General features: G+C 39.9%; 1 protein-coding gene across 1 annotated transcript; it reads right to left on the bottom strand.

Annotated features, from left to right (window-relative positions):
• Positions 1–6,680: 6,680 nt before the first annotated feature.
• On the bottom strand, positions 6,681–16,815 carry gata2b (GATA binding protein 2b). The gene is made up of 6 exons (XM_067587450.1): positions 16,600–16,815; positions 15,932–16,359; positions 14,736–15,329; positions 12,737–12,882; positions 9,843–9,968; positions 6,681–8,789 (listed from the first exon to the last, which is right to left on the bottom strand). The coding sequence occupies exons 2-6, from the start codon at positions 16,155–16,157 to the stop codon at positions 8,505–8,507; spliced, it is 1,377 nt and encodes a 458-aa protein (XP_067443551.1). The 5' UTR covers positions 16,158–16,359; positions 16,600–16,815; the 3' UTR covers positions 6,681–8,504.
• Positions 16,816–17,682: the final 867 nt, after the last annotated feature.

Below are 17,682 nucleotides of genomic sequence, written 5' to 3'. Positions count from 1 at the left end.
GAGGCACACACCCTACACAAATTATATGAAAAAAAAAGAAAAGCAATAAGAAGGAGAGGAAATGAAAAGCAGCTTGATGGTGGAGGGTGACAAGAGGTGCACTCCTCAAAAAGACAATCAGCTCAAATTTGTTTTTTTTAAAAGTGAAGAAGGGAGAAGAGACAGACGTGAGGAACATGAGAGAGATAGCAGCACACATGTCACATCGGGATGCCTTTGCGATTAAATTCTCATGAGGAAAAATTTGTGTGTGTATACATGAAAGCAAAACCAGACATGCATCCATGTGTGCGTGTGCATGCGTGTTTTGCATATTTTGCTCATTATCAGCTTGAACTGCAGTCACTTCCAGTGCGGTGAGTGAGATATCATATGAGCTGTATGCTGTGGTTGGGTTCAATACTGAGCCTCTAATGCTGCTCAGCTCTGCTCAAGACAACCTGATCACTTAAATCAACAAACACAAGCCCCAACACACTCTTCCTCTTTTTGGAAACTCGCTGTTATTTTCCCTCTACAGCTTCCCTTGTTCGTCTTTCATCGCGTCCTCCTTTTCTTGATTGTTGTTTTGCCGCAACAACTCTCTTGGCAGTACGTGTTTCTCTTTTCGTCTTGTTCTCTCATTCTGCGTTTGTTTCTTCCCAGAGTCTGGTCCCAAGCCAAAGGGGCCTCTGCTCTGAGCTGTTGGGCAGGTCACTGGAAGGTCAGCTGAGAAGCAACACTTGGCCTCCAGCTTAAACCCCAAGAAATGGTTATCTCCACTCCCTCAAACATCCCTGCTCACGGCCATCACAGGACACTGTGATTTGTTCAAGGTGCAAAACACTGAAAACTGAAGTTATTGTTGACAGCACAGGGGAATGTTTCTGTTGGATGCTGCCAGCTGGAGACAGTTTTTGTGGCACTAGAGTAAAAGTGAAAGGTAACTGTAACATAGTGAGTGATTGTCAAAGGGTGTGGACAAGATAGATGATGTGATAAAAAAGCCAAATAAAACAGTTAAATCCCCAGACAAGAGGGAACAACAGTGTCCAGAGACATTGAGGTAGCTGTGTATGAAAGTGTTGGATTGTTGTCTATCTGTCAAATCTCCTCACACACACAAGAAACACAATGACAGAGATTAGTAAAGTCCACAGTGAATTCATTGTTGGTGTTAGTGTGTATGTGTGTGTACATGTGCAGTGATGGGCAGCTTTCTGCTGAAGTGTCCTTGAGCAAGAAACTGAATGCCTTCCAGCCGGGGTACTGATTGGTAGCTCATTCTGACCTCTGACCTCAGAGAGACTTCCCTGCAACAGTCATAAGACTGTCACATTACTCTTCTTCTATTAAGTATTAGGACTAAAGGTTCACTCTTCTGTCTTGTTTTTTATATACACCAGCAGCCCTCTGCTGCTTGGATAAGCAATTATTTTTGGATAAATGCTTATCTGATAATTAAACAGCATCTAAAACCTTCTCGCACACCTCTCCAAAGTTGGAATTGGAGGCGTTGCATCTGAAAATTTCTTCCACATCATGCAGTGATTGGCCAGATGCGCGGAGGTGAGAAAGCAAGATTTGAACTTCTCTCTCAAGCTCTCTTTTACATTCCTCACAGAGCTACTTGCATCACTTCTCGTGTTTACAATTAAGTGTTTCACCAAGCATGCCTTTGAGGAGAAACAATCTGACAATGCTTTTTATTTTTCCTTTTGAGTGTGGATGTTTGGAACAGATACAAACATTTTTGCCTTCGATGCGGTCAAACGACACGTCGAACAAACTAGCAGACCCTGGCCTTTAGACACATGTGGGCCATCATAGGTGCAACGTACCTGAGATGTTTTGTCCCTCCTTACCTCTTTCCTGCCCTCCCGGCCTAGATACCCCGCCTCTCAGATTTCCTGAGGGCTGAGCCCTGGGCTTTTTGTCAACTGTGTTATAAGATAGTGGGGCCCAGACGCCCAGTCCCAGGGGCTCTAACACACAGGACATTAGTCCAGTGCCTACAGTGTAGCTCTGTGGGGCAGATGTATTTCTCCCTCCCTCCTTCTCTCCTAGACCCTCCCTCCTCCTTTCATTGGTGCAAACGGCAGAAGAAAAGAGGTGATTGTTTGGAGACAAGAGGGATGAATTTGTCTGCCTCAGACAGGAGAAGAAAAGCAGTTTGAAAGGGACTTGTCAGTGGTTGTGGATCGGGTGGTTGGAGGGTGTCCCACTTTTCAGAGAGAATGCACCGTGTGTCAGCATGTTCTACCTTTTCTGCAGGGCCTGGTTTACAGTCACAGTGTGTGTGTGCGTGATTGTACAGTGCACGGGTGCATGTGTTGGAGTGTGCGCATCTGTGTGTGTCTCTGGTGTGCATACCTGTACCAGCATGGTAACATGGGGGCACATTCTCAAGAGTCTTTGTGTCATAATTTATCCTCATAACTGTTTCCTGTACATATTTCTATTCCTGTTTTGAAGGAGGCTTTATCTCATTGTACACTTAAAAGATTTTGATCATGACATTAGGGTAACTCCTACTTTACGGTGTTTAATAAGACTTTAGGTACCTTGGTGGAAACTAGAACTCTGTACCACACTCATGTTTAGACCCAGTGAGAGTATGTCAGCGTGTCTCTGTGGATATGAAAGTTTTGTCAGTTACGGGTCGTTCATGTCTCCTGTGGGACACAGCAGATTCTTTCACATAATCCTAACGATCACTATCTTTCCCTCGTACTGTTTTTTTGTGTATTTTGGTGCTCTTAAGCAGAGACAAAACCTTTGTGTATGAAACACAAATCTCACTGAAGCATGTCCCAGATTGCAACAGAGCAAAAAGTCCCACTGGTGCAGATGTGACACATCACACATTCGGTGGTCATCCAAGAGTGCAGTGTGAGACCATGTGGTTGAAAATGAAATGACCACATCATAGGTTTATTTGACTCATTGTTACCCCGGGGATGAGAGTGAAGAGACTGTGGTTATAGTTTTCGTAATCAGGGTCATGCAGTTGTTTAGGTGGTGCAATGCTCAATAAGCTACGCAACAAGTAGAGGTGCTGCATGACTTCACCATGCACAGCCCCAGGACTGAATGTGTTAACAATACCAATTTTGATGCACCCCTAACTGTTAGCAATGGATATTATATATATGCTATTCTACAGACTTCCTAACATTTTGAGTAGCATAATTATCTGCATTTAAACCCAACAGTTGCAAAGAAGTAATACAGTTTAAAGTATTCGATTGTCATTGAGAGCAGTGCTTAATTTGAGCAAAGCCTTAAGAAAAACCCCCAAAAAGATATAGTTATGGCATTTAATACAATTATTACATTTTTTTATTAAGTTTTCTGCCAAAGTTTTCTGCCCTTACATTATAAGTTATTTGTCCCAGTTTTCATTATTGCTTTACAACGTATAAAACTTTCTTTTTCATAGAATATTTATCTAAAACCTACAGTTTCGTTCAACAGTCCCCAACATGAGACTGCTCAGTGCACAGTCAGCATCATTTTTCATCTAATTTCATCATATTTAGGTTACTAAAATTCTCCTACTCTTCACTTTTGTGTTTAACTATCAGCTTGTTAAGATATAGGCTATCACATTTTAAGCTGGCTTTCAAGTATTTTATTCTTATTTTTTTGCTGTTGTTGCATATTTGCCCATTGACAGATGATAGTTGTAGTAGTAGAATATGACACAACAACACAAAGTCCTTTGAGTTATAGATATGTGGGATGTGCCTTAACTATTTGGCCACATTTGTAATTTCTACTGCATTTGATAAGAATCTCACTGGGTCTTACTCAAACTCATACATACATACTTATACTTACTCATAGTAGATTTAAGGTTAGTGTTAAATTTATGCAATAATTTAACTCGGTTTATTTTTGTGTGACGATGATAAACTAAATGAATGCCAAATTTGCTACACACCACAACCTTCCCAAAACCTCCGACATAATTTCAACCACTGTGTTTAAAAATTATAGACACAACACTGCGTTAAAACTGATTTATTACATATTCACTTATCAGAGCAAGACCTTATTTCAATTAAAGTACCAGTGTGTATAATTTAGTGGCATCTAGCGGTGAGGTTGCAGATTGCAACCGACTGAATAGGTTCCAAGCATGTAGAAGAACCTACGGTGGCCGCGAAACACAAAAGGCCCTCTCTACAGCCAGTGTTTGGTTTGTCCGCTCTGGGCTACTGTAGAAACATGGCAGCCTCCATGGAAGAGGACCTGCTCCCTATGTAGATATAAAGGACTCATTCTAAGGTAATGAAAACATAATAATTCTTACTTTAAGGTGATTAAACTCCAATTAAAACATACTTATGAATATTATATTCCATTTCTGCCAAGTCCGTTCCACTAGATGCCACTATATTCTACACACTGGACTTTTAATAGGAAATAATTTGTTTATCAAAACAGAGCAACACACCTGAACTCAATTCTCCATCAAAACCACTGCAGGGTCCTAAGTGATCTCTGCAATATGTTACATGCTTTACTCCAACTTTATGGAATCTGATTTTCTGCTGTAAAGGTTTTCTACAACTGACACCAGCTAAAGGATTTTTTAACTTGTGTGTAATCTGTCTCTGAGTTTACTGGGCCCTCTTTGATGTACATGACCTTAACTTTGACATCCCAGGATCCTGACAGTAATGTGGATGAGTTGTTTTCTCCCGCTTTTGGTAGATGCCCCATCCCTTCATCATTATTAGGGCTCTGAACAGGATAAAACTCTGCTCCTTTCCCCTTTCATCTCCTTTATCACCATCTCTCTGCTAACTCACTCCTCTGAAGTCACTTCTGGCTTTGTTTTTGATTCCATTGATTGAGTTTGGTAGAAAAACAAACGGTCTAAGAAGGAGGGTGCGCACACAAAGGTGGGAGCTATGAATCTCACTCGTGAGCGGATTTAGGACACCCACCCAGTCCCCAAAGCGACTCTTACTACTTGGCCGCTTTTTATCTCCTCTTTACGGGGAAAGTCTCATTCTTTCGCTGTGTCATATTTTCAGTCAGGGAGGACGTGACATTTTAAAAGGGTCTGTGAATAAGTCTGAGTGCAGTGTGGGAGGGCCTGAGAGAATGACAGAGTAAGTGCTTCCAGGGTGAGAGGTCAGGGAAGTCTTGAGAGGAGGCTGCATGCTGCACTTGGGTCGACCTTTGTCATCTCAAGGCTCACTGCTGTAGCCTCGAGGCAGAGCCGTGCTTTAGCCTTCTGAGAAACTCCTAAACACACAGACAGACACTTCACAAGTAAAATCTGTGCCAGAGACGAGACTGAGGCACACCAAGGTGGAGTTTTTGCAGCAGAGCATATTCTACTGGGAAAATCCCCAATTGGATTTAGTGAAGATGAAAATTGTTTAGAATCCTGAGAGTCACAGCAATGAAGCAAATCACAAGACGGTGGAAAAAGACCTCAGACTTGACAAGCTGGAAAAGTACTATTCAACAAGTACAAGTTATGGAGAAACTGATTCACAAGATAAGAAATACGGAGGACACGTTCGAAAAAGGTGGATTTTGGGTGGCATAAAATTAGTCAAATGATCTTTAGTTTTTTCTTCTGTCCCTAGCTGCTTCCTGTTGTTCTCTTAGTAAAAGGTTTAAATAGTTAAATATATGTGTCTGTATAAATGATGTAGCTGTATTTTTTATATGTATATAAAGATGAATGTATGTAATATCAAATTTACTTCTATTTTTTTTCCAATAAACCTATTAACGTCTTTTTTAAGTTTAGTTTTGCTTTGTCTTTTCTGTTACTTATATATCGTGAGTTGTTAAAAAACAGCATGTTTTTGCGTGTTTTCTGCCCATTCACTAAATGCATATCATATAGTTTACAAAAATACCAGGCAGGCTTCCCCTGGTTTCCATGCACTTTGTCACGGTATTAAAATCAACATTCAGATTATTTAAACTTGCGAATAGTGAACACCTTTATCTTTGGTTTACATCAAAACTGCAGTTATTGTTTTGTGGTAATGCAGGTAAGACCTGACATGATTTAAAAGATTTTCTCACTGCACTACCATACAATAATTTTTTGATGTTGTAGATTGATTTTTATAACTTAGAGCTTTGACAGAAATCCAATATCAACTGGGAAAGGAGATAAACACATGGTTGGCAGCGATGTACGACATATGTAATCTGTTACAAAAGGGTTTGAATATGACGACACACTGGTATGGTCTTTTAGGAAAAATCTTATGTCACTGTTACAATAGCATCATGTAACAAGCTGATACTACTAATTTCATAAGAGTATTACCCAATGAGCAGATGCAACTGGTTAAGTAACTGTGGGAACATATGGTTCAACCCGCTCAATTTCTGTCAACAGCACTAATCTCCGCTGCCTAATGAAGTGACCCTTTTATTAGAAAGTGGAAAACAAGTGTTAGAGGGGAAACCTGAAAACATTGATATTGTTCTGTTGAGATTTACCACAAAGGTTGTCCTGAAAGGAGAGGAGAGGAACGCCTCATTATGCAGCCGAGGAGATCGATGAGTGTGTGTGTTACAAAAGCTCCTCTGTGCCCTGGTTAGACAATAAAACTGATATTTTTTAGATATTAATGCCATGTTTAATCGTGTTTAATCAAAAATTACATGTGTAGAATATTACCAGATGAAAAATAAGTTGTCTCACTCATCTCTGCAGTTTTCTATGGTTTCTTTATTATCAACAGTATTCAATGGCCACCAGATTTTCAGCTTCTTGTTACAGGTAGCAAATAGTAAAAATGGGTTCTCTGACTCTGGTGGGATGGTAGAAGATTTGATGAAAAGCCATGTTATACAGGCTAATAGAAGGTTGTACTATACACAGCATTTATCATTCAGCTGCAAAGGTGTTCCTCACATGGTGACATTAGCATCACCCGTGGAGCAGGTGAAGGTGTAAAAACAACGTGGCTCATCCCCTAAAAAAACTCTAAAAGGATAGTATAACATTTTAGGAGATAAGCTTTAACACTTTTTTGTCAAGGGTGAAATTAGAAGATTGATACCACTCTTATGTCTGTACAGTAAATATAAAGCTACCGCCAGCATTGGGTTAGCTTACCTTAGCAAAAACACTGGAAACAGAAGGAAACTGCTAGCCTGGCTCTGTCCATAGGTAACAAAATCTACTGATCAACAACTCTTGTTTGTTTAATCCATACAAAAAACAAAGTGTAACGCTGACATGTTGTGGCTTAACGGTCATGTGTCATGTGCTGAACTATTTTTTGGCCTTTCAGAAACCTCCGGGACTCCAGGATGTTAGTGGAGTTAGGTTTGTCAGACTAGCCAAACTAGCTGTTTCAATTTGTCTCCAGTCTTTGTGCTAAGCTAAGCTAACCAGCTGCTGGCAAAGCTTCATATTTAGTCTACAGACATGTGAGTGGTATCAATTGTGTCATGTAACTCTTGGCAAGAAAATGAATAAATGTATTTCTTAAAATGTCAAACTATTTCTTTAATCTGTTGCTCCAGAGACAAACAGGGATGTAAAGGAGGCAGCAGTGCTTCTGATACACTGAAGATATTTAATTATATTAGTACAAAGAAACAAATAGATGCTACTGATGTTGTAGCTTGTATTGACTGAACCTGAAATAGTGCCTACGTGAAGAGAGCTATTTCTCTCTGTAAAATATACACCTCTTGTGTTGTCAAATTCAACATACCTTGTCCCAGTATGGCACAATTAGCCAAATTAATTTTAAATATTGAATAGAAGGAGCAGATGTGATAATGAACTTGATCTCTTTATTTCTTACGAGTATAAATGTTGACCAGCTCAGAGAAAGCGCTTCAGCTAAAAATATATTAATAACTGGGATAACAGTATCCATATTATGATTCAGGTGATATAGGTAAAGAAAAAAAAGGCAGTGAAAATAAATTATCTGAATAACAATAATAACAATAATTATAATAACAAGAATTATAATAAACAGTGTCAAATTGGAATTCATAAACCTTTTTTTTGTTTGCTTGTTTTCTTTTGTGAAAATTCCTTTAAAATCGTCCATGAGCAAAAAATCCAGCATTTTTCATTTAATGTTGTGAAGGGGATTGCTCTGTCTGGGACGTCCCCTTCAGTCTCACATATTTACAATATTCACAGTTATTATAAACCTGTTCGGCACATACTGAACCACACTGCAGTCATGCCGTCAGTGTGGACTGTTGGAGTAAATCTGAGGTGCAATGACATTTTTTTTGTGTTTACATGTGTGTGCCTTGCAGACAGGAGGCAGAATCTCTCTCTCTGTCTTCCTCCATCAAAATCGGTACCTATAGATAAGGAGTAAAAAGGTCCTTTCCTCCCACAACACATCTGTTCTCCAACAAACCATTGGCATAATCAATCAAGAGACAATCAAGATGAAGACACACAAACTGCATGTCTTAAACATCACAACACTGTCCTTTAGTGAGACCCTCATCCCCCTTCATATAACCATCTTATAGGTTCCCCAACTCCCCTCTCAACCCATAGCCGTCACCATGTTAGAGTGGTGCGGGTGGCCAAAGGATGGGTGTATCGGGGTGGGCGTGGGAAGCATGTGTCCAGCATGGCTGAAAGGTGGCAAGTGGCCCATGGACATGTGTCCGGCCAGGGAGGCAGCGCTAAAGGTAGAGCTCTTGTCGTGCATGCTTTTGGAATACTCCTCATAGCAGTCGCTGCCCCGCTTGGTCTTTTTGGATTTATTGGACATTTTCCGGTTGCGTGTCTGTATTCCCTCCTTTTTCATGGTCAGAGGCCGGTTCACCTGTATAGAGAGGGAGAAGTTAGGAGGTGAGTGATGTGGTTTATGTTTGGAGAGAAAGTTCTGAGGTTCAAACCCAGAAATCTGGAACTTGTATGTAATCAAATACATTTTTCTACCTATAGGTTGTGTCATATCTAGATACTTTGATAAGTCTTTAAAGGATGAAGCACACAATTTCCTATATTTTTGATATTGTCAACAAATCTAGGTGTTTGCCCACCTCTGAATATGTTCTGACTGCCCTACCCTGTCTGTGGCTCTCAGCTCCAAGCTCATTGCTTCCTACTGAATACCTAAAACTTTAAAAAATGTTTCACAAATATGTTATCTCACTTTTTAAGAAGGCTAAATAATTTCCTGAAACAGCTGGGCACTGTAGTTTTTTAACCATCATTTCTAAAACAGGAGAAAATTGTGAATTTGTTTGGGACTATTTTCAGCAGCGGATTAACACACAATTAGTGCTCTAGGGAGTATTTACAGCAGCAGGACAGTGTTTGTGGGATCGATTCAAATAAACTACAATGCTGATGTTCATCATAACAAAGGAACATGAGCAATGCAACTGTGTGGCTGCTTGATGTGTTTTTAATAGTTTTTGGACAACAACACAGAAATATAAATTAGACTTTGGTCCCACAGGTAATACTTCAGTCATTATTGGTTTTGGTCTTTTCATGGGATATGTTGACATTAAGAAAAATATAGATTATCATCACACTCATCCTTTGAAAATACACATCTTTAGTGTCTATAGTCTTTTTGATGCCTCCAGTCTTAATGCTATTCATACGGAGACTGGACTTGTGGCAGTTCCACTCAACAACAGTCCCACCATTGTGACTCTCGAGGGGATTACGCCTACCATGGAAACAATAAAGCACAAAGAAAGAAAACAGCAACGTCTGAGAGTAAAACAACCCTCACTCTCTCTCTTCTCTCTGCCTCTCTTATCCCTCAACAATCAGTGTAACCTGCCTGCCTACTTCCCGTCTACTTGACCCTGCCAGCTTTGTACGGGCCCAACTTGGCGATCAGCAGTCAAAGACTTACGTTATGCAGTTTATAGTAGAGGCCGCAGGCGTTGCACACCGGGTCTCCATTTGCATTGCGCCTCCAGAGTGTGGTGGTGGTCGTCTGACAGTTAGCACAACAGGTGCCTGCTCGTCTGGCAGCAGACTGTGAAGAAAAATATCAATCGGACTTTGATTAGAGCTCAGTAGCAGCAAAGAACAGTACAGTTAATGAATATTTACATTCAAGACAATATATGAAATTAGCTCAACTTTCTATTCTATTGATTTAAACAGTTTCATGTTAATGAATCTACTGATTATTTTCTCAATTAATTCAATAATCGTTTGGTCTAAAAAGGCCCATCACAAGTTCCCAGTGCCATGGTGACATTTTTAAATATCCTGTTTTGTCCAACCAAAACCCAAATATATTCAGTTTACTATCATAGAAGAGTGAGAAAACCAGAAAATATTCACATTTGAGAGGCCGGAACTAGTGAATCTTAGCTATTTCTACTTTAAAAATGACTTCCTCTATTACTCATTCATCACAATTGTTGCCAATTAATCCCCTGCTGACTGACAAATCGGTTAATCAACTAATCAGTTCAGCTTTAGGTGAAAGATTTGTAGATGTTCAATGATATGATGGGAGTTACTTCTGCAATATTCTGACATCAGATATTAAATTTAAATCTCTCACAGGGAACATTAATTTGATGCAGTACATTTATTATTTCAAATGCTCAGTCCACATACACAAAGCTCAACTAGTTTAATATGATGAGTGAAGAGTCCAGAGTGTCACATCAACCCTGATGGGTTCTTCACACCTGATTATTTCATGCTTTTAATTGAGTTAGACCTATTACCACAGAAAATTAAGACATTAATCTGCACCCTCACTCATAAATGTTGCAATAATTTTAAAATCTTAAAAAAAAACACACACACAAAATAGTTATCTTCAGTCATTATTTTCCCTAAAGTTCTTTTTTTTCTATGAATACAGTGAAAGTCAAGAAAACGGTGCCTAAGGTGCTTCCTTAACTTTCCCAATCCTCTATTTTAAACTCTTTTTTCACCTTGCCCTACTCTCTGTGTCATGGATGGAGAGTTTGACCACCAGAAAATGAGGTCTGAGCCTATAGTTAGTCAGGAGGCCGCAGGAGGAAACAGGCGCTGGCCCCGCTGCTTTATCTGGACCGGTCAGATATCCGGAGAGGAAACAACTGGAAGCCTGCTGCCACTGAACACAAGGCTCACTGGAGCACTGAGCCCCGGCCGAGCCATACGGAAACCAGGCCTGATATATGGCCGTATACGCTTTTATAGCTGAAAGACGCTGAAATAAATGCCCATATATTTTGTGTGAAACAGACAGTTTGCCTTTGTGCTCTACACGTCTGTATAGAGTCTCAACAGCCCGCATGTGTCGACGCAAACAGCCTCGAAATCTTTTTATTCGACACGGGTGAAAAAAACGATTTTGCCTTTTTTCATGGCTGACGCTACATGTTCGTATAACATCTTTCTTATTCAAATTGTCTTTATACTTTGACCTTTTTTCTCAACCTTCTTTCCTTCAAAGAAACGTGCGTTAACTTAAATTTGTTGTTTGATGACAGTTTAGAATAAAATACTTAATATACAGATTTTATAAGAATAATTGCTTGTATTTTTATTTTTATTCTTATTTTGCAGTCCTGTCACATTGGTCCAAAGTTCCTTCAGTATCAAACAATGTAACAAACCGTTTCCACATATCCTGGTTTAAAAATCTGGTAGACCTACACTGCAGTTTATTAGCTACTGCTGATTTAACGAGTCTGTTGACTCTACAAATACGGTCTTCATTTCACAGCTGCCTCCTGCAAACACAACTGCTGCAGAGAATTACATCAATACACTGAGGCTGCAAAGATATTTGCTTTTCTTTGAAAATATTACGAGCTATCAGTTGTTATTATCAGTTAGTAGGAATGTTTTTTTTATGTCAGCTGTTATTTTAGCAGCCAAAGTTGCTGCTGCTGGGTCAAAATGATAATTCACTTAAATAATATTTAAAGTGCTTAGATTTAAAGTACTTATTCAACATCAGATTTCAACCTTTAAAAGTGCGACTCCCCTGACCAGGTATTGAATTTTTGAACAATGGCTTATGCAATTCTAAAGTGCTCAGTATGTGACATGAAGTTGGGGATGTGACTGCTGACCTTCTGCCCAGCAACACTGATGTCTAAAGCAATTCATGATGGGAAATATCTGACTTTAACCAAAGCCGATCTGACTCTCTGCAGTGAGACAGACTCTCCTTTGAAAACCATAAATCTCCACAAAATGTCAACTTTTCACGAGCTAAGAACAACAGCCCTGTTTTCAGCTTTGTCACGTTGCATTTTCAGATAATCCAATGGCTTTTTAATGGTTTATTCAGCTTTAGAAGAAGGGGAATTTTCTCAGGAACACTTAATCCTTTAGTTTATTTGAAAAATGCGTCAATTTTGTGCCCACCACACGTGTCACAATAAAAAACATGCCTTTACTTTGCACCTTTTCCCCGCATATCTAAACAAAATAACTCAGTGCAACACATGGCAGCACTGCGAGCCATAGGGTGTCAGCGAGGCACTGTGTTGTTTTGAGGGATGGTGTGCTGGCCCCGCTATCAATGACAGTATCAGAAGTAGCAGTAATAATGATAACAGAAACAACACAGATAGTCCCACTCTGCTAACAGCCTGAGCTGAAGGAGCAAGAGGTGAGTGGGAAACACAATTCCTGGAAACTGATTGGGAAAATATAACTTTCCTGGAATTGTGCCTCCTCCCCGTCTCCCTCCACCTTACACTCATTTTATTTACTAACCCCCACCACAAACATACACACACACGCACATATGCATGCACGCATGCAGTGGTCAAGACTCACCAGTCTGCGTTTGGGTTTAATGAGCGGTCTGTTCTGGCCGTTCATCTTGTGGTAGAGCCCGCAGGCGTTGCACAGGTAGTGTCCGGTGCTGTCACGTCTCCACAGAGGTGTAGAGGTGGCTCCACAGTTTACACACTCGCGGCCCTCTGTAAGAAAACGCACATTTACATTTGTAAAATCAAACTTTATACTCAGCGGGGGAAACAAAATGCTCTCACTTTTTAGATCTAAGCGTTGAGCTCTTTCGCTTAATTTGTTCATTGTGTGTATGGTCGCCAAACTGTAAAGATATATTTTTATTAGCTTCACTGACCGTTCTGATTATGTTACTTGAATTAATTGTGTGTGTGTGTGTGTGTGTGTGTGTGTGTGTGTGTGTGTGGACAAATTAGATTTCAACAGGATTTTTTCTGGTTGAAATTCTTTGTGAGTTTTAGTTCAGCGATACACAAACAAGACCTTCATTTATAGACTAAAGAGCATATTATTTAACTTTTATACCCACTGACTCTAAGGTATGCATTATCAGAGGTACAAAAGCAGCTAAAAGTTAAAAGAAAAGTTTCACACTCAATTTCTCACGCATCAATCCAACATCAGTTCTTCATTAAAAAAAAAAAGAAAAAAAAAACTTAAATTCAGGGCCATTTAATTATTCTTTATAAAATGAACTAAGATGTTTAACCTTCCAAAATCCTGAAGCAAACGACCACAATATTAAAAAAGTAATAATTTGGGTCATTTTAACTTTTAACTTAATGACATGAATCACTTTCATGTAACCTGCGATTCCATTAAAGTCATAAAAATACAGTATATGGCCAATAAACTTGTCAGCTCTTGTTTCATGAAACAAGTCAGTTACAGTCACCCTCCCGTTCATAAACTGGTTAAACACAACCAGGCTTGAAGCTGGGAGTCTCCTGCTCTGTAATCAAATAACAATCAGGACAATGTATTAATGTCTTATGTAACAGAGAGGCGACTCCCAGCCTAAATACTGAGGTTTGTGTGCCTGCGGATCTTCCTTTCACACCTCTGGGCTGGATCCAGTTCACCAGTCTGCTGCAGCCAGCTCAGGCATCATTACAGAGTCACGGTGAACAAAAGAGGATTATCAAAGTGGCTCTGTGTTGGAGAATAGTCGACTCTGAAACCATTTATATACATGTTTGTTTGTTTTTTAAACATCATTATTTTTTATCTGTTATTATTATAACACAATTTGGAAAATGATATATTCATCTTGATGCTCAAATCATAGACTGCACATTGCAATAGGCTGGCTGCGTTTAAAGTCCTGCACAAAATAAATGAATCTGGTTATATTTGGAATATATTAAATTGATTTTACAGGCTTTATAATTTAAACAGTAAATGATATAATGTTGATATAACAGAAGTGTATCTTTCCTGACAGGCTGCATTTGTGAAAAACCGTTTCTCATCAAGAGTTTCTCATCAGTAAATGTTCTTTTAAATACTTTAAAATGTCTTTTTTAAATATAATTTAATTAGCTCATTAAGAATTGTGGGATGTTAATCCTATACTATATTTGCTTTATATACCCTAACATTAATAAACGACTTTAACTTTAAAAGGCAGTAGAGCCTATTTATTTATGTTTGTTTGTGTTCAAATGAAAAAAGATATAAAAGGTGAAATAATCATTAATCATCTTATAGGAATATGGACAGATTAGTACATAAATTATAAATATAGTATAAGGAAAGCTGTAGTTCAATAAGCCTATCTTTGCACCACAGATAGACAAATATTACCTCCAATAGACTACAGTCAGCCATGGCATTTTAGAAATATATTAATTGCTTGACAGGAGCTATCTTTAGTTTTAATTTAATTTAATTTAATTTCCAATGACTCAAATCAAACTGCAGAGATGAGATTAGGCCGGTATACAAACTCACTGACAGCCTTCTTCTTTTTTAAGATTATACTGCATACAGGACTATCTCCCGTGCTTCCAGGGGGACTCACCGGTGCAGGACCGTGTCTTGCCTTTGTTCTTGTGGCTGAAGCTGGATGAAGCTCCCAGCAGGCTGCCGGGGTGAAACAGACTGCCGCCGTACTCGTGGGCCGCTGGCAGAGAGTAGCTGGGATATGTCGGTATGGGGTGGTGGGTGGAGGGCGTCTGAGCGCTCATGGAGGCCAAGCTGCTCCTCAGTGGACTTGAACCCTCCATCTTCATCCCCTCCGGTAACGAACTGTGGTATTTGATAGATTCCTTCTCGTCCATTCTGGTGGCGGAGGACGAGGGAGACGCGGCCCCCGGGTCCGGCGATACGTCCTTTGGTGGTGTTGGGGGGAAAGGGTACAGATGGGGGCTGGAGTGGGACGGCGGCGTTAACGAGGATGCGGAGACCGTGTTTGAGTTGCTGCTGCACGGATAGACGGCGGAGAGGCCGCCGGGGGACGCGGAGCCCGGGTGGTGCAGGCTGGGCTTGCTGAAGGGGCTCACGGCCCAGGCGTTGTGGTGGTGAGCCGACAGGGCTGCTTTCCCACCGTCCAGCCATGAAATCCCCGGGCTGTGAATGAGATGAGGCCGGCAAACCTGAGTCCCCGTCAGACGAGCTGTGAAATAATCAAACAGCAGAACATGTATTACAGAAATGTTGACAGGCTGATTCAGCGTTTAATATAAGTGTGGTGTTTTCTGTTGCATGCAAGTTTTCAAGATATCAAGGTTAACTGTCCTGATTTAAATGTGCAAATAAAGACTAAATTAATAAACAACACATAATTTACATCCCTATTCCCCGCACTTAAATGGTCATATAAAAATTCAGATCTGATTTGCACAGTTACGTTATCAGTTTAATCTCAGGATGTATTTTACTTTATAGAATTTGTGGGCAAATATTTTAAAAAAAATGTGACAACAATAAATAAGCTGTGCATGAAGGCAGGAAATGTGTTCACATTTTAAACCACATTTGAACGTTTCAAACAGCAGAAAACTGTTTGCATGTTTAATGTTCAATACTCAAAAAATGTGTAAAATTACCTCAGTGTTATCATAAAACAAACAACCACTAAACCATATTGGCGATTGTATTTCAAAAAGAAAACAATTTTGCTTTACAAGTCGTACTTTTCATGCAAAAAAAAAGCCAACAATAAGTCACTATCTTCAGGACATTTGTTAAAGTTTGACCCTGCGTTTGGGATCTTACCGTGCGCTTGGCTGTAGGACACTCTGGCCCTGGCAGAGTTGTGGTAGTACGGGTTTCCTTGTGAGTCCAGGTGATTAAAGAAAACATCCACCTCATCCGGAGGCAGCAGCTGAGCCGTGGGCTCCATGTAGTTGTGCCCCAGGCCGGGATGGTGAGAGTCCGGGTGTTGTCCGTTCAGCACGGCGTGGTGATGCATCCATCGGGGCTGATCAGCCGCCACATCCATCTCTATAACTCTCTGTAGCGCGCTTTTTTTTTTTTTTGAAGAGTCGATCGATATCCAGGGAAAGGATACAGAAATATTTGTCCTTTTACGAGATCTTCACAGTGTCCATGTACAGTAGGAGACTAATGCTTTACGGGTTTTCTTCTTCTGACTTAAATTCCTCTCTTCTCCTGCACATCAAGTCGAGTTTGACACTGGAAACCTGCAACAAGCAAACATCACATGTTAATATTTTAAAAGCAAAGTTGTTGTGCAGGCTGGTGCAAACTGCTCCTGTGGTGCAAGGAGTGATGCAACTTTAAGATATTAAAAAAAAAAAAAAATCATCTCCACCCACCATATTTACTACCACATCACTCTTCATACACCTCCGCAGGCCAGTACGGTTTTATCACTAATCTCAGAAGCATTACTTAGTGACAATAAAATAAACAATCCGTACCTCTGCCTGTGGTGTTATTTTATCCACAGTGTCCGCAGCTGGCTCACGCCTCTTTGGAAAAATGTGCTCCCCGTCTCTTTTTGGTGCCGCAGGTCCTCTCCAGTTTTTGGTTGGTGTTTGTCGGAGTAAACTCCGTCCGCTGGGACTTAAAGCAACACGTAACTGTGGCTGACAGCGCGGGGCCAGGCTTGTCAAGCTCAGGGGCGGAGTCTCCAATAAAGCTTTGACTCAGCCAATTGCGCACAACCTCCATAAAACCTCAGAGGCGGAACCCCCGACCAGAAAATCACAAAGATATCTATGCAAGATTCATATATCTACACTCATAGTCAGGCTTATTGGAGCCAGGCCTGTGCTGTAATTTATGGATGTTTAATCATCAGTGCAAAATCTACAGAAACATAACATCTATCTAAAATAAATAGGCTGTATAATAGCATATTTATAGATTGTTTTCCAAAACTTTCCTATAGAATATTAGTCTCAGCTGTCACTTTATTTTCCATAATGGCCCTTGCTTGGCAGCAATGGACAAATAATGAATATCTGGTAAATAAATAAAGAAATAAAAATAATGTTAAATAAAATTATTATAATTGTCACTGCATGTGCAATACACCAGTAGAAGTGGAGCAAAACTACAAAGTCTTTCAGTGTTATAATTGATGTTAACGCTTTAAAGAAACGTTGATTCGTGAAGTAAATGTGGAATAAAGTCTTCACGATGGGCAGCAATGTAACTCAAATTAAAGACCCAAATGTAATGGTTTTTAATTTTAATTTAATAGTTCTCTAATACGCAAACGGTTTGAAGAAATATTGAGTAAAGACAAATGCACTGATGATGTGATTTGCACAGGATGAATTATTATTTTGTATTCAGGTGAAGGAACAAGATGTTTTTACCGCACGTGCTTGTGTTCCATCTATATTTGTGTGAGATAATTAGTCTTTTTTCCCAATAAGTGGCCTGATTCCTGGTATGTTTGGACGTTAAATGGCTAAAAGTTCAGTCTCTCTCTTTCTCTCTCCCTCCTTGCGCATGATTGACAGACAATAATTGGAGAGGGAGCGCGTGCAGTC

This window comes from Thunnus thynnus, chromosome 4, assembly GCF_963924715.1.
Source record: "Thunnus thynnus chromosome 4, fThuThy2.1, whole genome shotgun sequence".
Taxonomy (NCBI): domain Eukaryota; kingdom Metazoa; phylum Chordata; class Actinopteri; order Scombriformes; family Scombridae; genus Thunnus; species Thunnus thynnus.
The sequence above is the reverse complement of the archived record's forward strand: the minus strand, read 5'-3'. Positions and strand labels throughout refer to the sequence as shown.

Coding starts and splice junctions, on each gene's coding strand:
- gata2b (XM_067587450.1), bottom strand. CDS start 16,157: ATGGATGTGGCGGCTGATCAGCCCCGATGGATGCATCACCACGCCGTG. Junction 15,330..15,931: donor GTCCTACAGCCAAGCGCACG/GTAAGATCCCAA, acceptor ATTATTTCACAG/CTCGTCTGACGGGGACTCAG. Junction 12,883..14,735: donor CAAGACACGGTCCTGCACCG/GTGAGTCCCCCT, acceptor GTTTTCTTACAG/AGGGCCGCGAGTGTGTAAAC.